This window comes from Salvelinus fontinalis, chromosome 23 (assembly GCF_029448725.1).
Source record: "Salvelinus fontinalis isolate EN_2023a chromosome 23, ASM2944872v1, whole genome shotgun sequence".
NCBI classification, from domain to species: domain Eukaryota; kingdom Metazoa; phylum Chordata; class Actinopteri; order Salmoniformes; family Salmonidae; genus Salvelinus; species Salvelinus fontinalis.
Window position 1 is genome coordinate 265,001 of NC_074687.1, and position 19,133 is coordinate 284,133.

The 19,133-nt window shown below is 51.2% G+C and overlaps 1 protein-coding gene across 5 annotated transcripts in view; it reads left to right on the plus strand.

Moving 5' to 3' along the window:
- The window catches only part of LOC129820671 (speckle-type POZ protein-like A), a 33,450-nt gene extending 14,317 nt beyond the window's left edge, over positions 1–19,133 (plus strand). For all 5 annotated transcript variants that reach the window (XM_055877504.1, XM_055877506.1, XM_055877505.1 and 2 more), the window contains 6 exons: positions 3,829–4,006; positions 6,208–6,263; positions 6,361–6,483; positions 8,754–8,896; positions 8,984–9,037; positions 11,051–19,133. In XM_055877504.1, coding sequence (XP_055733479.1) covers positions 3,829–4,006; positions 6,208–6,263; positions 6,361–6,483; positions 8,754–8,896; positions 8,984–9,037; positions 11,051–11,195 — 699 coding nt within the window. In that variant the 3' untranslated portion in view covers positions 11,196–19,133. The remainder of the gene's footprint in view (positions 1–3,828; positions 4,007–6,207; positions 6,264–6,360; positions 6,484–8,753; positions 8,897–8,983; positions 9,038–11,050) is intronic.

Consider the following 19,133-nt stretch of genomic DNA (forward strand, 5'->3'; position numbering starts at 1 on the left):
CCCCGTCTAGAGTAGGGTCCCTGCCTCCCCCCCGTCTAGAGTAGGGTCCCTGCCTCCCCCCCGTCTAGAGTAGGGTCCCTGCCTCCCCCCCGTCTAGAGTAGGGTCCCTTCCTCCCCCCCGTCTAGAGTAGGGTCCCTACCTCCCCCCCGTCTAGAGTAGGCTCCCTACCTCCCCCCCGTCTAGAGTAGGCTCCCTACCTCCCCCCCGTCTAGAGTAGGGCCCCTACCTCGTAGGACAGTGTATCCACCCGTCTAAAGACAGACACCCGGCGGTGGGCCTGACTGTAGACCCTGACGGCCCTAGACCCCAACACCCGGCGGTAGACCCGACACCAGACCAGCTTGTAGACCCGGCGGTAGACCCGACACCAGACCAGCTTGTAGACCCGGCGGTAGACCCGACACCAGACCAGCTTGTAGACCCGGCGGTAGACCCGACACCAGACCAGCTTGTAGACCCGGCGGTAGACCCGACACCAGACCAGCTTGTAGACCCGGCGGTAGACCCGACACCAGACCAGCTTGTAGACCCGGCGGTAGACCCGACACCAGACCAGCTTGTAGACCCGGCGGTAGACCCGACACCAGACCAGCTTGTAGACCCGGCGGTAGACCCGACACCAGACCAGTTTGTAGACCCGGCGGTAGACCCGACACCAGACCAGTTTGTAGACCCGACACCAGACCAGTTTGTAGACCCGGCGGTAGACCAGTTTGTAGACCCGGCGGTAGACCAGTTTGTAGACCCGACACCAGACCAGCTTGTAGACCCGACACCAGACCAGTTTGTAGACCCGACACCAGACCAGTTTGTAGACCCGACACCAGACCAGTTTGTAGACCCGACACCAGACCAGTTTGTAGACCCGACACCAGACCAGTTTGTAGACCCGGCGGTAGACCAGTTTGTAGACCCGGCGGTAGACCCGACACCAGACCAGTTTGTAGACCCGACACCAGACCAGTTTGTAGACCCGACACCAGACCAGTTTGTAGACCCGACACCAGACCAGTTTGTAGACCCGGCGGTAGACCAGTTTGTAGACCCGGCGGTAGACTGTGTCCAGAACAATAAGTGTTTTCTGCAATGCAACTTTGGAGGGTCCAGGTAAATTAAGTGTCCAATCAATTTGAAATTAACTGAATACTTCTAGGAATAAGTGCCAGTTTGCCTGACATGGTTTGCAGCAAGGTCTAACATTTTCAGGGAAATTGGCAATTTTATAAACAAATTAGATTCAAATTGGAGATGGAAGGTCTCTTCTCATTTAATTAGGCGTTTCAGGAAGTTAATGAATTAGTTGGATTACAATGTGTTTTCTCTTCTGTTTTAATGGTGTAACAAAGACCAGGAGATACTGCTCCAATATGAACATTTAATTTGTTTAGTCATTAACAACTCTTTCATACTGAAACAAACTATTCAAAGAAGTTCTCTCCAAATCATGAATGTATTGCGTCGACATCGTACATGTATTGTAGTATAGGTGAATGTATTGCGTCGACATCGTACATGTATTGTAGAATAGGTGAATGTATTGCGTCGACATCGTACATGTATTGTACTATAGGTGAATGTATTGTAGCGGAGACTGTTAGCGTCTGTGACCAATTCCAACATTATGTTTTAGTGTAGATTAGCTGGGATGATCATCTGAAAAATACAGACACTGACATTACCCTCGTTCTACCGAAGCCGGCCATTTCAGTGATTAGGCTACACAACATTCCGGCATCTTTTTACTTCTAAAACCATTCAAAAAGAGAGACTGCTTTGTGCGTTTACCAGCGATTCATCAACTGTCAATGTAGAGGAAAAGGCAGCATTTCACAAACAGTATGTCAATGAGATGGGTGGGCCATGTGCCTACCACTGGAAAGGTTTTAGGGTGTTACATTAACTGTTAGATCAATTGTATGGCTATCGAGCAACAATATAATATTTAGAGTTAGCAATCCTGCTCTGTTTTGAGTTCCTACTTCCTCAGATGGTGAATTATGTCAGATATAGCCTCGGACAATATGCACCAAAAACATGCAAGAAATTCATCTCTAAAGAGGCAAAAATAAATCTGGTTATTCTGGTTCCTATTTTGTTTACAAATGAATAAATAATGAAAAGCTGAAATGTCTTGAGTCAATCAGTTTTCAACCCCTCTGTTATAGCAAGTCTAACTTCAGTCACATGATGAGCTGCATGGACTCTGTGTGCAACAGTAGTGTTTAACATGATTTTTGAATGACTACCTCATCTCTGTACCCCCACACAAAAAATAATCTGTCAGGTCCCTCAGTCGAGCAACCTATTGGTAGATGAAAATAGCAGACATTGAATATCCCTTTCAGCATGGTGAAGTTATTAATTGCACTTTGGATGATGTATCAATACACCCAGCCACTACAAAGATACAGACGTCCTTCCTAACTCAGTTGCCGGAGAGGAAGGAAACCGCTCAGGGATTTCACCATGAGGCCAATGGTGACTTTAAACCAGTTACAGAGTTTAATGGCTGTGATAGGAGAACACTGAGGATGGATCAACAACATTGTAGTTACTCCACAATACTAACCTAAATGACAAAGTGAAAAGAAGGAAGCCTGTACAGAATAAAAAATATTCCAAAACATGCATCCTGTTTACAACAAGGCACTAAAGAAATACTGCAAAAAATGTGGCAAAGAAATGAACTTCATGTCCTGAATATAAAGTGTTATGTTTTGGGCAAATCCAGCACATCACTTAGTACAATGCTCCATATTTTCAAGCATGGTGGTGGTTGCATTATGTTATGGGTGTGTTTGTCATCGGAAAGGACTAGGGAGATTTTTAGGATAAGAATAAATGGAATAGACCTAAGCACGGGAAAAATCCTAGAGTAAAACCTGGTTCATTCAACGCTCCAACATACACTGGGAAACAAATTCACCTTTCAGCAGGACAATAACCTAAAACACAAGGCAAAATATTCACTGGAGTTGCTGACCAAGAAGACAGTGAATGTTCCTGAGTTGCCTAGTTACGGTTTAGACTTAAACTGGTGTGAAAATCTATGGCAAGACTTGAAAATGGCAGCCTAGCAATGATCAACAACTTGACAGGGTTTGAATAATATTTTTAAGAATGTGCAAATATAGTGCAATCCAGGTATTTAAAGCTCTTAGAGCCTTACCCAGAAAGACTCACAGCTGTAATCGCTGCCAAGGATGATGCTAACAGGAATTGACTCAGGGATAGGAATACTTATGGAAATGAGAGATTTGAGGATTTCTTTTTCAATACATTTAAAAATAAAATTCTTTGTCATTATGAAGTATCATGTGTCAATGGGTGAGGAAAACAGTACATTTAGTCCATTTGGATATCAGGTTGTAACAGAACAAAATGTGTAATAGGTCAAGGGGTATAAATACTTTCTGAAAGAACAGTAAATAATGTATTGATCATCCATTTTATTCTAGGTGAGTGTGGTTCAGGACTCTGAACATCTCTGGTCAGCCCAACATGGTTTAGGATTGATCATGTAAATGTATAGATAATGTATTGATCATGTAAATGTATAGATAACGTATTGTACGTTACATTTTATTCTAGGTGAGTGGTTCATGACTCTGAACATCTCTGGTCAGCCCAACATGGTTTAGTATTGATCATGTAAATGTATAGATAATGTATTGATCATGTAAATGTATAGATAATGTATTGTACGTTATATTTTATTCTAGGTGAGTGTGGTTCAGGACTCTGAACATCTCTGGTCAGTCCAACATGGTTTAGGATTGATCCTGTAAATGTCTAGATAATGTATTGTATGTTATATTTTATTCTAGGTGAGTGTGGTTCAGGACTCTGTGAACATCTCTGGTCAGTCCAACATGAACATGCTGAAGGTTCCAGAGTGCCAGCTGTCAGATGACTTGGGGAATCTGTGGCAGTGTTCCCGCTTCACTGACTGTTCCCTCTATGTGGGGGGGCAGGAGTTCAAGGCCCACAAATCCATCCTGGCAGGTAAGATTCAGACACTACCTCTCTACCGCTACCAGCATCAGCCCCCTCTCTACCACTACCAGCATCAGCCCCCTCTCTACCGCTACCAGCATCAGCCCCCTCTCTACCGCTACCAGCATCAGCCCCCTCTCTACCGCTACCAGCATCAGCCCCCTCTCTACCGCTACCAGCATCAGCCCCCTCTCTACCGCTACCAGCATCAGCCCCCTCGCTACCAGCATCAGCCCCCTCGCTACCAGCATCAGCCCCCTCGCTACCAGCATCAGCCCCCTCTCTACTGCTACCAGCATCAGCCCCCTCTCTACTGCTACCAGCATCAGCCCCCTCTCTACTGCTACCAGCATCAGCCCCCTCTCTACCGCTACCAGCATCAGCCCCCTCTCTACCGCTACCAGCATCAGCCCCCTCTCTACCGCTACCAGCATCAGCCCCCTCTCTACCGCTACCAGCATCAGCCCCCTCACTACCTCTACCAGCATCAGCCCCCTCTCTACCGCTACCAGCATCAGCCCCCTCGCTACCAGCATCAGCCCCCTCGCTACCAGCATCAGCCCCCTCGCTACCGCTACCAGCATCAGCCCCCTCGCTACCGCTACCAGCATCAGCCCCCTCTCTACCGCTACCAGCATCAGCCCCCTCTCTACCGCTACCAGCATCAGCCCCCTCTCTACCGCTACCAGCATCAGCCCCCTCTCTACCGCTACCAGCATCAGCCCCCTCTCTACCTCTACCAGCATCAGCCCCCTCGCTACCAGCATCAGCCCCCTCGCTACCGCTACCAGCATCAGCCCCCTCTCTACCGCTACCAGCATCAGCCCCCTCTCTACCGCTACCAGCATCAGCCCCCTCTCTACCGCTACCAGCATCAGCCCCCTCTCTACCGCTACCAGCATCAGCCCCCTCTCTACCGCTACCAGCATCATCCCCCTCTCTACCGCTACCAGCATCAGCCCCCTCTCTACCTCTACCAGCATCAGCCCCCTCTCTACCGCTACCAGCATCAGCCCCCTCGCTACCAGCATCAGCCCCCTCGCTACCGCTACCAGCATCAGCCCCCTCTCTACCGCTACCAGCATCAGCCCCCTCTCTACCGCTACCAGCATCAGCCCCCTCTCTACCGCTACCAGCATCAGCCCCCTCTCTACCGCTACCAGCATCAGCCCCCTCTCTACCGCTACCAGCCCCCTCTCTACCGCTACCAGCCCCCTCTCTACCGCTACCAGCCCCCTCTCTACCGCTACCAGCCCCCTCTCTACCGCTACCAGCCCCCTCTCTGCCGCTACCAGCCCCCTCTCTGCCGCTACCAGCCCCCTCTCTGCCGCTACCAGCCCCCTCTCTGCCGCTACCAGCCCCCTCTCTGCCGCTACCAGCCCCCTCTCTGCCGCTACCAGCCCCCTCTCTGCCGCTACCAGCCCCCCCTCTGCCGCTACCAGCCCCCCCTCTGCCGCTACCAGCCCCCCCTCTGCCGCTACCAGCCCCCCCTCTGCCGCTACCAGCCCCCCCTCTGCCGCTACCAGCCCCCCCTCTGCCGCTACCAGCCCCCTGGTTCTAATCCCTAACCCTGTAACACCGGGTTGTAATCCTGCGGGCCTCTCCAGCCCCCCCTCTGCCGCTACCAGCCCCCCCCCCACTCTGCCGCTACCAGCCCCCCCTCTGCCGCTACCAGCGGTTCTAATCCCTAACCCTGTAACACCGGGTTGTAATCCTGCGGGCCTCTCCAGCCCCCCCTCTGCCGCTACCAGCCCCCCCCCCCACTCTGCCGCTACCAGCCCCCCCTCTGCCGCTACCAGCGGTTCTAATCCCTAACCCTGTAACACCGGGTTGTAATCCTGCGGGCCTCTCCAGCCCCCCCTCTGCCGCTACCAGCCCCCCCCCCCCACTCTGCCGCTACCAGCCCCCCCTCTGCCGCTACCAGCGGTTCTAATCCCTAACCCTGTAACACCGGGTTGTAATCCTGCGGGCCTCTCCAGCCCCCCCTCTGCCGCTACCAGCCCCCCCCCCACTCTGCCGCTACCAGCCCCCCCTCTGCCGCTACCAGCGGTTCTAATCCCTAACCCTGTAACACCGGGTTGTAATCCTGCGGGCCTCTCCAGCCCTCCTAGCTGTGCGGACTGCAGGGATAGATTCCTTTAGGCAGCAGTTTGGTTAAGAATGAATCACCACAGACATACTAATGTTGTTTTGCCTTCTTTGATTGACAGCGAGATCTCCCGTCTTTAGCGCCATGTTTGAACATGAGATGGAGGAGAGTAAAAAGGTGTGTTTCACTGAGACCTTCAGATATGAACACATTGTGTTGTATTGCTGCTACTATATTTCTCATAGTAACATAATGATACTGTGTCCGGTCTCAGAACCGTGTGGACATCAGTGATGTGGAGCCAGACGTGTTTAAGGAGATGATGGGATTCATCTACACAGGGAAAGCTCCCAACCTGGACAAGATGGCCGACAACCTGCTGGCAGCTGCTGACAAAGTAAGACTGACCCAATATAACGGAGCTAGTCCATATTGAACCCTGACTCCCACCTTAATGAACCCTGACTCCCACCTTAATGAACCCTGACTCCCACCTTAATGAACCCTGACTCCCACCTTAATGAACCCTGACTCCCACCTTAATGAACCCTGACTCCCACCTTAATGAACCCTGACTCCCACCTTAATGAACCCTGACTCCCACCTTAATGAACCCTGACTCCCACCTTAATGAACCCTGACTCCCGCCTTAATGAACCCTGACTCCCGCCTTAATGAACCCTGACTCCCGCCTTAATGAACCCTGACTCCCGCCTTAATGAACCCTGACTCCCGCCTTAATGAACCCTGACTCCCGCCTTAATGAACCCTGACTCCCGCCTTAATGAACCCTGACTCCCGCCTTAATGAACCCTGACTCCCGCCTTAATGAACCCTGACTCCCGCCTTAATGAACCCTGACTCCCGCCTTAATGAGCCCCTGACTCCCGCCTTAATGAGCCCCTGACTCCCGCCTTAATGAGCCCCTGACTCCCGCCTTAATGAGCCCCTGTCTCCCGCCTTAATGAGCCCCTGACTCCCGCCTTAATGAGCCCCTGACTCCCGCCTTAATGAGCCCCTGACTCCCGCCTTAATGAGCCCCTGACTCCCGCCTTAATGAGCCCCTGACTCCCGCCTTAATGAGCCCCTGACTCCCGCCTTAATGAGCCCCTGACTCCCGCCTTAATGAGCCCCTGACTCCCGCCTTAATGAGCCCCTGACTCCCGCCTTAATGAGCCCCTGACTCCCGCCTTAATGAGCCCCCGACTCCCGCCTTAATGAGCCCCCGACTCCCGCCTTAATGAGCCCCCGACTCCCGCCTTAATGAGCCCCCGACTCCCGCCTTAATGAGCCCCCGACTCCCGCCTTAATGAGCCCCCGACTCCCGCCTTAATGAGCCCCCGACTCCCGCCTTAATGAGCCCCCGACTCCCGCCTTAATGAGCCCCCGACTCCCGCCTTAATGAGCCCCCGACTCCCGCCGTAATGAGCCCCCGACTCCCGCCGTAATGAGCCCCCGACTCCCGCCGTAATGAGCCCCCGACTCCCGCCGTAATGAGCCCCCGACTCCCGCCGTAATGAGCCCCCGACTCCCGCCGTAATGAGCCCCCGACTCCCGCCGTAATGAGCCCCCGACTCCCGCCGTAATGAGCCCCCGACTCCCGCCGTAATGAGCCCCCGACTCCCGCCGTAATGAGCCCCCGACTCCCGCCGTAATGAGCCCCCGACTCCCGCCGTAATGAATCCTGACCCCAGACTCCAGCCGTAATGAATCCTGACCCCAGACTCCAACCGTAATGAATCCTGACCCCAGACTCCAACCGTAATGAATCCTGACCCCAGACTCCAACCGTAATGAATCCTGACCCCAGACTCCAACCGTAATGAATCCTGACCCCAGACTCCAACCGTAATGAATCCTGACCCCAGACTCCAACCGTAATGAATCCTGACCCCAGACTCCAACCGTAATGAATCCTGACCCCAGACTCCAACCGTAATGAATCCTGACCCCAGACTCCAACCGTAATGAATCCTGACCCCAGACTCCAACCGTAATGAATCCTGACCCCAGACTCCAACCGTAATGAATCCTGACCCCAGACTCCAACCGTAATGAATCCTGACCCCAGACTCCAACCGTAATGAATCCTGACCCCAGACTCCAACCGTAATGAATCCTGACCCCAGACTCCAACCGTAATGAATCCTGACCCCAGACTCCAACCGTAATGAATCCTGACCCCAGACTCCAACCGTAATGAATCCTGACCCCAGACTCCAACCGTAATGAATCCTGACCCCAGACTCCAACCGTAATGAATCCTGACCCCAGACTCCAACCGTAATGAATCCTGACCCCAGACTCCAACCGTAATGAATCCTGACCCCAGACTCCAACCGTAATGAATCCTGACCCCAGACTCCAACCGTAATGAATCCTGACCCCAGACTCCAACCGTAATGAATCCTGACCCCAGACTCCAACCGTAATGAATCCTGACCCCAGACTCCAACCGTAATGAATCCTGACCCCAGACTCCAACCGTAATGAATCCTGACCCCAGACTCCAACCGTAATGAATCCTGACCCCAGACTCCAACCGTAATGAATCCTGACCCCTGACTCCAACCGTAATGAATCCTGACCCCTGACTCCAACCGTAATGAATCCTGACCCCTGACTCCAACCGTAATGAATCCTAACGCTCTCCTCTCTCTCCACCAGTATGCCTTGGAGCGTTTAAAGGTGTTGTGTGAAGAGGCTCTGTGTAACAGCCTCTCTGTGGAGAACGTGGCTGATACCCTCATCCTGGCGGATTTACACAGTGCCGAGCAGCTCAAAGCACAAGCCATAGATTTTATCAACAGGCAAGTATCTGTAGAAAGTCCCAGTGATGAATCCCTCCTGCCAGCCGTGTTTACTTTCTCTCAGCGCTGCTCTGTTATCTCCTGTAGGTGCAGCGTCCTCCGACAGCTGGGCTGTAAAGATGGGAAAAACTGGAATAGCAAGTATGTAACTATCTGATATGTGACACCAGATTAATAACAAACTCTTATCTCTCCCAAAGAGATGCATTAGAATTCATTGTTTTAGCCACAGATCCAGGGAGGAGGGAGCTGCAGTATGGGGCTGATCCATGTTATTAATAGACTCTACCTGGATAAGCTTTTGTTCTACAAAATGAAATGAACATTTGTTTTATTCTGTGTGATGTAGTGTGTTAAGGACACCTTGAGTCATCTCCGGTTTCATAGAGGAGGATGTTTTAATTACTTCAGTATTACCGGTGATCTGTTGTCAGGACTAAAGGAGTTTGAATGTCCCCACCACTACTACTGCTGCAGCCCTTTGTCTGAAACACTTCATATCTCTCTGTATACTGGACAGCAATAGAAAAGCAACCATTTCAAAGATTTTACTGACTTACAGTTTGAGGAAATCAGTCAATGTAAATACATTTGTTAGGCCCTAATCTATGGATTTCACATGACTGGGATTACAGATCTGCATCTGTTGTCACAGATACGGTAGGGGCGTGGATCAGAAAACCAGTCCGTATCTGATGTGACCACCATTTGCCTCATCCAGCACATCTCCTTCGCATAGAGTTGATCAGGCTGTTGATTTGTGGAGTTTTGTCGTACTCTTCAATGGCTGTGCGAAGTTGCTGGATATTGGCGTGAACTGAAATATTCTGTCGAGCCAGAGCATCCCGAACATGCTCAATGGGTGACATGTCTGGTGAGTATACAGGCCATGGAAGAACTGGGACATTTTCAGCTTCCAGGAATTGTGTCCAGATCCTTGCGACATGGGGCCGTAAATTATCATGCTGAAACACGCGGTGATGGCGGCGGATGAATGGCACGTCAATGGGCCTCAGGATCTCGTCACGGTATCTCTCTGCATTCAAATGACCATCAATGAAATTGTGTTGTCGGTATCTTATAGCTGCCCATAGCCCCACCGCCACCATGGGGCACTCTGTTCACAACGTTGACGTTACCAAACCTCTCGCCCACACTGCACGATACACTGGCATCTGCCTGGTACAGTTGAAACCGGGATTCATCCATGAAGCGCACACTTCTTCAGCGTACCAGTGGTCATCGAAGGTGAGCATTTACCCACTGAAGTCCGAACTGTAGTCAGGTCGACTCTGGTGAGGACGACGAGTATGCATTTAAAAATATATATATATATTCACCTTTATTTAACCAGGTAGGCTAGTTGAGAACAAGTTCACATTTACAACTGCGACCTGGCCAAGATAAAGCAAAGCAGTTCGACACATACAACAACACAGAGTTACTCATGGGATAAACCAAACATACAGTAGCTGAGCTTCCCTGAGACGGTTTCCGACAGTTTGTGCAGAAATTCTTCGGATGTGCAAACCCACAGTTTAATCAGCTGTCTGGGTGGCCGGTGTCCGATGATCCCGCAGGTGAAAAGGCCGGATGTGGATGTCCTGGGCTGGTGTCGTTACACGTGGTCTACGGTTGTGAGGCCGGTTGGACATATACTGCCTAATTCTCAAAAAATTACGTTGAAGGTGGTTTATGGTAGAGAAATGAACATTCCATTATTTGGGAACAGCTCTGGTGGACGCCCCTGCAGTAACCATGCCAACTGCTGCTCCCTCGAGATTTGAGACATCTGTTGTGTGACAAAACGGCACATTTTCGAGTGGTCTTTTATTGTCCCCAGCACAAGGTGCACCTGTGTAATGATCATGCCGTTTTAATCGTCTTCTTGATATGCCACACCCGTCAGGTGGATGGATTATCTTGGAAAAGGGGAAACGGCCACTAACAGGATGTGCACAACGTTTGAGAGAAATAAGCTTTTTGTGTGTTTGGAACATTTCTGGGATCTTTTACTTCAGCTCATGAAAACAACACTTTGCATTTATATATCTGTACTTCTGTATATATTCTGTCATTACAGTCCTAAATATTTTTTGCTCTGGTTTCAGATGTTTGGTTAAGTTCCTGTGTGTGTGTGTGGTTGTATTGCAGTCATGCCACGGACATAATGGAGACGGCAGGCTGGAAGTCAATGATCCAGTCCCACCCTCACTTAGTGGCCGAGGCCTTCAGAGCCCTGGCATCGGCACAGTGCCCGCCCTTCGGCCTGCCGAGGAAACGCCTAAAACAGTCCTGACTGCTGCAACCCTCTGATCCAGACACTAGGAGCTGAGAGCTGAGACAGCATGGAGACCCCACCCCCCGAGCAGGGATGAACAGAGCTGGGAGGCTAACTGGCTGGGAGGCTAACTGGCTGGGAGGCTAACTGGCTGGGAGGCTAACTGGCTGGGAGGCTAACTGGCTGGGAGGCTAACTGGCTGGGAGGCTAACTGGCTGGGAGGCTAACTGGCTGGGAGGCTAACTGGCTGGGAGGCTAACTGGCTGGGAGGCTAACTGGCTGGGAGGCTAACTGGCTGGGAGGCTAACTGGCTGGGAGGCTAACTGGCTGGGAGCATGGGAGACTGACTCCAACTGGTGGAAAGAAACGTTTGGTTTTGGTCCTCAAGTTTTGTCTGCTATTTTTCTGTCATTTCAAATGGCCTTAAACTATCTGCCATTGGAGCTAATCTACTGTGTTCTCTCTATTTGACTGACTGCCTCGTCCCACAGACCAGGCTGCCCCGTCCCACAGACCAGGCTGCCCCGTCCCACAGACCAGGCTGCCCCGTCCCACAGACCAGGCTGCCCCGTCCCACAGACCAGGCTGCCCCGTCCCACAGACCAGGCTGCCCCGTCCCACAGACCAGGCTGCCCCGTCCCACAGACCAGGCTGCCCCGTCCCACAGACCAGGCTGCCCCGTCCCACAGACCAGGCTGCCCCGTCCCACAGACCAGGCTGCCCCGTCCCACAGACCAGGCTGCCCCGTCCCACAGACCAGGCTGCCCCGTCCCACAGACCAGGCTGCCCCGTCCCACAGACCAGGCTGCCCCGTCCCACAGACCAGGCTGCCCCGTCCCACAGACCAGGCTGCCCCGTCCCACAGACCAGGCTGCCCCGTCCCACAGACCAGGCTGCCCCGTCCCACAGACCAGGCTGCCCCGTCCCACAGACCAGGCTGCCCCGTCCCACAGACCAGGCTGCCCCGTCCCACAGACCAGGCTGCCCCGTCCCACAGACCAGGCTGCCCCGTCCCACAGACCAGGCTGCCCCGTCCCACAGACCAGGCTGCCCCGTCCCACAGACCAGGCTGCCCCGTCCCACAGACCAGGCTGCCCCGTCCCACAGACCAGGCTGCCCCGTCCCACAGACCAGGCTGCCCCGTCCCACAGACCAGGCTGCCCCGTCCCACAGACCAGGCTGCCCCGTCCCACAGACCAGGCTGCCCCGTCCCACAGACCAGGCTGCCCCGTCCCACAGACCAGGCTGCCCCGTCCCACAGACCAGGCTGCCCCGTCCCACAGACCAGGCTGCCCCGTCCCACAGACCAGGCTGCCCCCAGATTGCACTAGTTCCCATAGTAATTTTGATATGGAATTCTATAGGGACGTGTTAAGGGTTTGATTAATGGGAAATATATATTTGTAATGTTTAGCCCATTTTGTGACTAGACATTAAAGCGTGAACACTTTCAGTGCAAGATCAATTCTTTACACTTTTAAAAGATGAGTATATGCCCCATATTGATGGCACCATTTCTATGTAAATTACCGTTCAACCATCTTCAGAAGACCGGTTTTAAAGCAAGTCTGTTCTATTTTCTGGCATTACGAGACCCTGTGTTGATGCTGTTATTGTCTGTAAGACAAACATGTCTATACTCTCTGCCTCTGAACGAGTCACACTATTGGACGAATAGGAAAGGCAATTTCCCCAGACAGTCTCCCATTGGACGATCACATATGCAAAGACCAACCTTGTGTCTTCAGACAGTATTCATACCCCTTCATACCCCTTCATACCCCTTCACACCCCTTCACACCCCTTCACACCCCTTCACACCCCTTCATACCCCTTCACACCCCTTCATACCCCTTCACACCCCTTCACACCCCTTCACACCCCTTCACACCCCTTCACACCCCTTCACACCCCTTCATACCCCTTCATACCCCTTCATACCCCTTCACACCCCTTCATACCCCTTCACACCCCCTTCATACCCCATCATACCCCATCAGACCCCTTCATACCCCTTCAGACCCCTTCATACCCTTCATGCCCCTTCATGCCCCTTCACACCCCTTCATACCCCTTCATGCCCCTTCATACCCCTTCAGACCCCTTCAGACCCTTCACGCCCCTTCACGCCCCTTCACGCCCCTTCACACCCCTTCATACCCCTTCATGCCCCTTCACGCCCCTTCACGCCCCTTCACGCCCCTTCACACCCCTTCAGACCCCTTCAGACCCTTCACGCCCCTTCACGCCCCTTCACACCCCTTCATACCCCTTCATGCCCCTTCATACCCCTTCAGACCCCTTCATACCCCTTCACACCCCTTCATACCCCTTCACACCCCTTCATACCCCTTCAGACCCCTTCACGCCCCTTCACACCCCTTCACGCCCCTTCACACCCCTTCACGCCCCTTCACACCCCTTCAGACCCCTTCAGACCCTTCACGCCCCTTCACACCCCTTCACACCCCTTCACGCCCCTTCACACCCCTTCAGACCCCTTCACACCCCTTCACACCCCTTCACACCCCTTCACACCCCTTCATACCCCTTCAGACCCTTCACGCCCCTTCACACCCCTTCACACCCCTTCATACCCCTTCACACCCCTTCAGACCCCTTCAGACCCTTCACGCCCCTTCACGCCCCTTCACGCCCCTTCACACCCCTTCATGCCCCTTCACGCCCCTTCACACCCCTTCAGACCCCTTCATACCCCTTCACACCCCTTCATACCCCTTCATACCCCTTCAGACCCCTTCAGACCCCTTCATACCCCTTCAGACCCCTTCATACCCCTTCAGACCCCTTCATACCCCTTCAGACCCCTTCATACCCCTTCATACCCCTTCACACCCCTTCACACCCCTTCACACCCCTTCATACCCCTTCATACCCCTTATTCCACATGTTGTTACAGGCTGCATTCAACATGGATTAAATCAATTGGGGTTTTTCTCACCCATCTAGTCACAATACCCCATAATAACCAAGTGAAAATTTTGTTTTTAGAAATGTTTGTTAATGTATTAAATTAAATATGGAAATATATAATTTACATAAGTATTCACACCCCTGAGTCAATACTTTGAAGAAGCACCTTTGGGTATGTCTGGATCAGCTTGGGAGTCGTCTTCAGTATGTCTGGATCGGCTTGGGAGTCGTCTCAGTATGTCTGGATCGGCTTGGGAGTCGTCTTCGGTATGTCTGGATCGGCTTGGGAGTCGTCTTCAGTATGTCTGGATCGGCTTGGGAGTCGTCTTCGGTATGTCTGGATCGGCTTGGGAGTCGTCTTCGGTATGTCTGGATCGGCTTGGGAGTCGTCTTCAGTATGTCTGGATCGGCTTGGGAGTCGTCTTCAGTATGTCTGGATCAGCTTGGGAGTCGTCTTCAGTATGTCTGGATCAGCTTGGGAGTCGTCTTCAGTATGTCTGGATCGGCTTGGAGTCGTCTTCAGTATGTCTGGATCGGCTTGGAGTCGTCTCAAGCTCTTAAAGTAAATGGGGAGTGTTGGGGAACAGGAATCATCTTTCCACAGGTTTTCAATGGGATTCAAGTCTGGTCTTTGGTTGGGCTACTGACAGACTTTCACATTTCTCGTTCTGAAGCCATTCCAGTGTTGCTTTGGCTCTATGCTTGAGGTCATTGTCCTGTTGGAACTAATCTTTGCCCCCAGTGTAAGGTATTTTGCACTCTGAAACAGGTTCTCATCAAGGATTTGCCTCCATTCATTGTTCCCTCCCAGTCCCTTCTGTTGAAAAGCATCCCCATAGCATGATGTTGCCACCACCATGCTTCATGGTAGGGATGGTGATGCTGCCACCACCATGCTTCACGGTAGGGATGGGGATGCTGCCACCACCATGCTTCACGGTAGGGATGGGGATGCTGCCACCACCATGCTTCACGGTAGGGATGGTGATGCTGCCACCACCATGCTTCACGGTAGGGATGGTGATGCTGCCACCACCATGCTTCACGGTAGGGATGGGGATGCTGCCACCACCATGCTTCACGGTAGGGATGGGGATGCTGCCACCACCATGCTTCATGGTAGGGATGGTGATGCTGTCACCACCATGCTTCACGGTAGGGATGGGGATGCTGCCACCACCATGCTTCACGGTAGGGATGGTGATGCTGTCACCACCATGCTTCACGGTAGGGATGGTGATGCTGCCACCACCATGCTTCACGGTAGGGATGGGGATGCTGCCACCACCATGCTTCACGGTAGGGATGGTGATGCTGTCACCACCATGCTTCACGGTAGGGATGGTGATGCTGTCACCACCATGCTTCACGGTAGGGATGGTGATGCTGCCACCACCATGCTTCACGGTAGGGATGGTGATGCTGTCACCACCATGCTTCACGGTAGGGATGGTGATGCTGCCACCACCATGCTTCACGGTAGGGATGGGGATGCTGCCACCACCCTGCTTCACGGTAGGGATGGTGATGCTGCCACCACCATGCTTCACGGTAGGGATGGTGATGCTGCCACCACCATGCTTCACGGTAGGGATGGTGATGCTGCCACCACCATGCTTCACGGTAGGGATGGGGATGCTGCCACCACCCTGCTTCACGGTAGGGATGGTGATGCTGTCACCACCATGCTTCACGGTAGGGATGGTGATGCTGTCACCACCATGCTTCACGGTAGGGATGGGGATGCTGCCACCACCATGCTTCACGGTAGGGATGGTGATGCTGTCACCACCATGCTTCACGGTAGGGATGGTGAGGCTGCCACCACCCTGCTTCACGGTAGGGATGGTGTAAGACGGGTTATGTGTCTGGTTTTCTCCAGACATAGAGCTTTGCATTCAGGCCAAAGAGTTACATTTTTTGTCTCATCAGACCACATAATCATTTGCCTTATGCTCTGAGTCTTTCACATGCCTTTTTGCAAACTCCAGGTGTGTTGTCATGTGCCTTTTTTCAGGAGTGTCTTCCATCTGGCCACTCTCCCATAAAGTCCAGATTGGTGAAGTGCTGATGCGACTTATCCTTCTGGCAGGTTCTCCCATGTCAGCCAAGGAAATCGGTAGTTCTGTCAGAGTGGTCACTTCCCTGACCAAGGTCCTCCTTGCATTGTTGCTCAGTTTGGTCGGACGGCCAGCTCTAGGCAGAGTCTGGGTAGTTCCATATATAGTTTTTATTTCCCAATGATTGAGACCACTGTGCTCTTCAACCTTTCAACACTCTAGAAATGGTTTTATTCTCTTTCCCAGATATACTCAGTGTATCACACATTAGCAACACCTTCCCAATATTGAGTTGCAACCCCGGCTTTTGCCCTCAGAACAGACTCAATTTGTCGGGACATAGACTCTACAAGGTGTGGAAAGCGTTCAATGGGGATGCTGGCTCATGTTGACTCCAATGCTTCCCACACTTGTCCAGTTGGCTGGATGTCCATTGGGTGGTGGACCATTCTTGATACACACAGGAAACTGTTGAGTTTGAAAAACCCAGCAGCGTTACAGTTCTTGACACAAACCAGTTCTCCGGGCACCTACCACCATACCCTGTTCAAAGGCACTTCAATATTTTGTCTTTCCCATTCACAATCTGTCACAATTTGTATCAAGGCTTAAAACTTCTTCTTTAACCTGACTCCTCCCCTTAATCTATGCTGATTTGAAGTGGATTCAACAAGCGACATCAATAATGGATCGTAGTTCCTTAATTTCTGCTCTGACATGCACTGTCAACTGTGGGACCATGTATAGACAGCCAAATCATGTCCAAACAACTGAATTGGCCGCAGATGGACTCCAAGTTGTAGTGACATCTCGAGGATGATCAAGGGAAATTGGATGCACCTGAGCTCAATTTGGAGTGTCAGTGTGAATACTTATGTAAATGAGATTTCCGTATTTGATTTTCAATAAATATGCAATATTTTCTAAAAACATGTTTTCACTTTGTCATTACGGGTTATTGTGTAGATAGATGGGTGAATTCCGGCTGTAACCCAGCATGTGGAATAAGTCAAGGGGTCTGAATACTTCAAGGCACTGTATAGATTCAACTTCCAGAGATTTAGCTTTCCATGTTACGACCAACTTGCAGATATTTCTATATTGTCAATATGTTGTTAACAAAAGGAAATGTTGGGGAGACTAATGCATGGTCCTGTATTGTTGAAAACAACTGTTCAGGTTAACATTCTGGCATCAACAATTACATTTTTTGGGGGGTGCAAATATCTAAAAGTATCTGTTAAGGATTTAAATGAGTCCTGTCCAGATGCATGAAGCTCAACCAGTGTTGCATATGAAGCTGTTAAGCATGCTGTCCCCTTGGCATTTTTACAGTCTGTGTTGTAGGAGTCAGACCAGCTTCACATTCTAACCAGTCTGTGTTGTAGGGGTCAGACCAGCTTCACATTCTAACCAGTCTGTGTTGTAGGGGTCAGACCAGCTTCACATTCTAACCAGTCTGTGTTGTAGGGGTCAGACCAGCTTCACATTCTAACCAGTCTGTGTTGTAGGGGTCAGACCAGCTTCACATTCTAACCAGTCTGTGTTGTAGGGGTCAGACCAGCTTCACATTCTAACCAGTCTGTGTTGTTGGGGTCAGACCAGCTTCACATTCTAACCAGTCTGTGTTGTAGGGGTCAGACCAGCTTCACATTCTAACCAGTCTGTGTTGTTGGGGTCAGACCAGCTTCACATTCTAACCAGTCTGTGTTGTAGGGGTCAGACCAGCTTCACATTCTAACCAGTCTGTGTTGTAGGGGTCAGACCAGCTTCACATTCTAACCAGTCTGTGTTGTAGGGGTCAGACCAGCTTCACATTCTAACCAGTCTGTGTTGTAGGGGTCAGACCAGCTTCACATTCTAACCAGTCTGTGTTGTAGGGGTCAGACCAGCTTCACATTCTAACCAGTCTGTGTTGTAGGGGTCGGACCAGCTTCACATTCTAACCAGTCTGTGTTGTAGGGGTCAGACCAGCTTCACATTCTAACCAGTCTGTGTTGTAGGGGTCGGACCAGCTTCACATTCTAACCAGTCTGTGTTGTTGGGGTCGGACCAGCTTCACATTCTAACCAGTCTGTGTTGTTGGGGTCGGACCAGCTTCACATTCTAACCAGTCTGTGTTGTTGGGGTCGGACCAGCTTCACATTCTAACCAGTCTGTGTTGTTGGGGTCGGACCAGCTTCACATTCTAACCAGTCTGTGTTGTAGGGGTCGGACCAGCTTCACATTCTAACCAGTCAGGACCTGAAACTGATTCAATTCATCAATGAAAAAATGTCATGATGTGTTGTATGGATGGGTCACATGTTGGTACAGTCATGATGGGTCACATGTTGGTACAGTCATGATGTATGTATGGGTCACATGTTGGTACAGTCATGATGTGTTGTATGAATGGGTCACATGTTGGTACAGTCATGATGTTTTGTATGAATGGGTCACATGTTGGTACAGTCATGATGTGTTGTATGAATGGGTCACATGTTGGTACAGTCATGATGTGTTGTATGAATGGGTCACATGTTGGTACAGTCATGATGTGTTGTATGAATGGGTCACATGTTGGTACAGTCATGATGTTTTGTATGAATGGGTCACATGTTGGTACAGTCATGATGTGTTGTATGGGTCACATGTTGGTACAGTCATGATGTGTTGTATGAATGGGTCACATGTTGGTACAGTCATGATGTGTTGTATGAATGGGTCACATGTTGGTACAGTCATGATGTGTTGTATGAATGGGTCACATGTTGGTACAGTCATGATGTTTTGTATGAATGGGTCACATGTTGGTACAGTCATGATGTGTTGTATGGGTCACATGTTGGTACAGTCATGATGTGTTGTATGAATGGGTCACATGTTGGTACAGTCATGATGTGTTGCGATGTTGAAAAAAGTGTCTGCAAAAATGCCTGCATTAACCCATTAAAAATGTTTTACAGCAGTTGGTACTTTA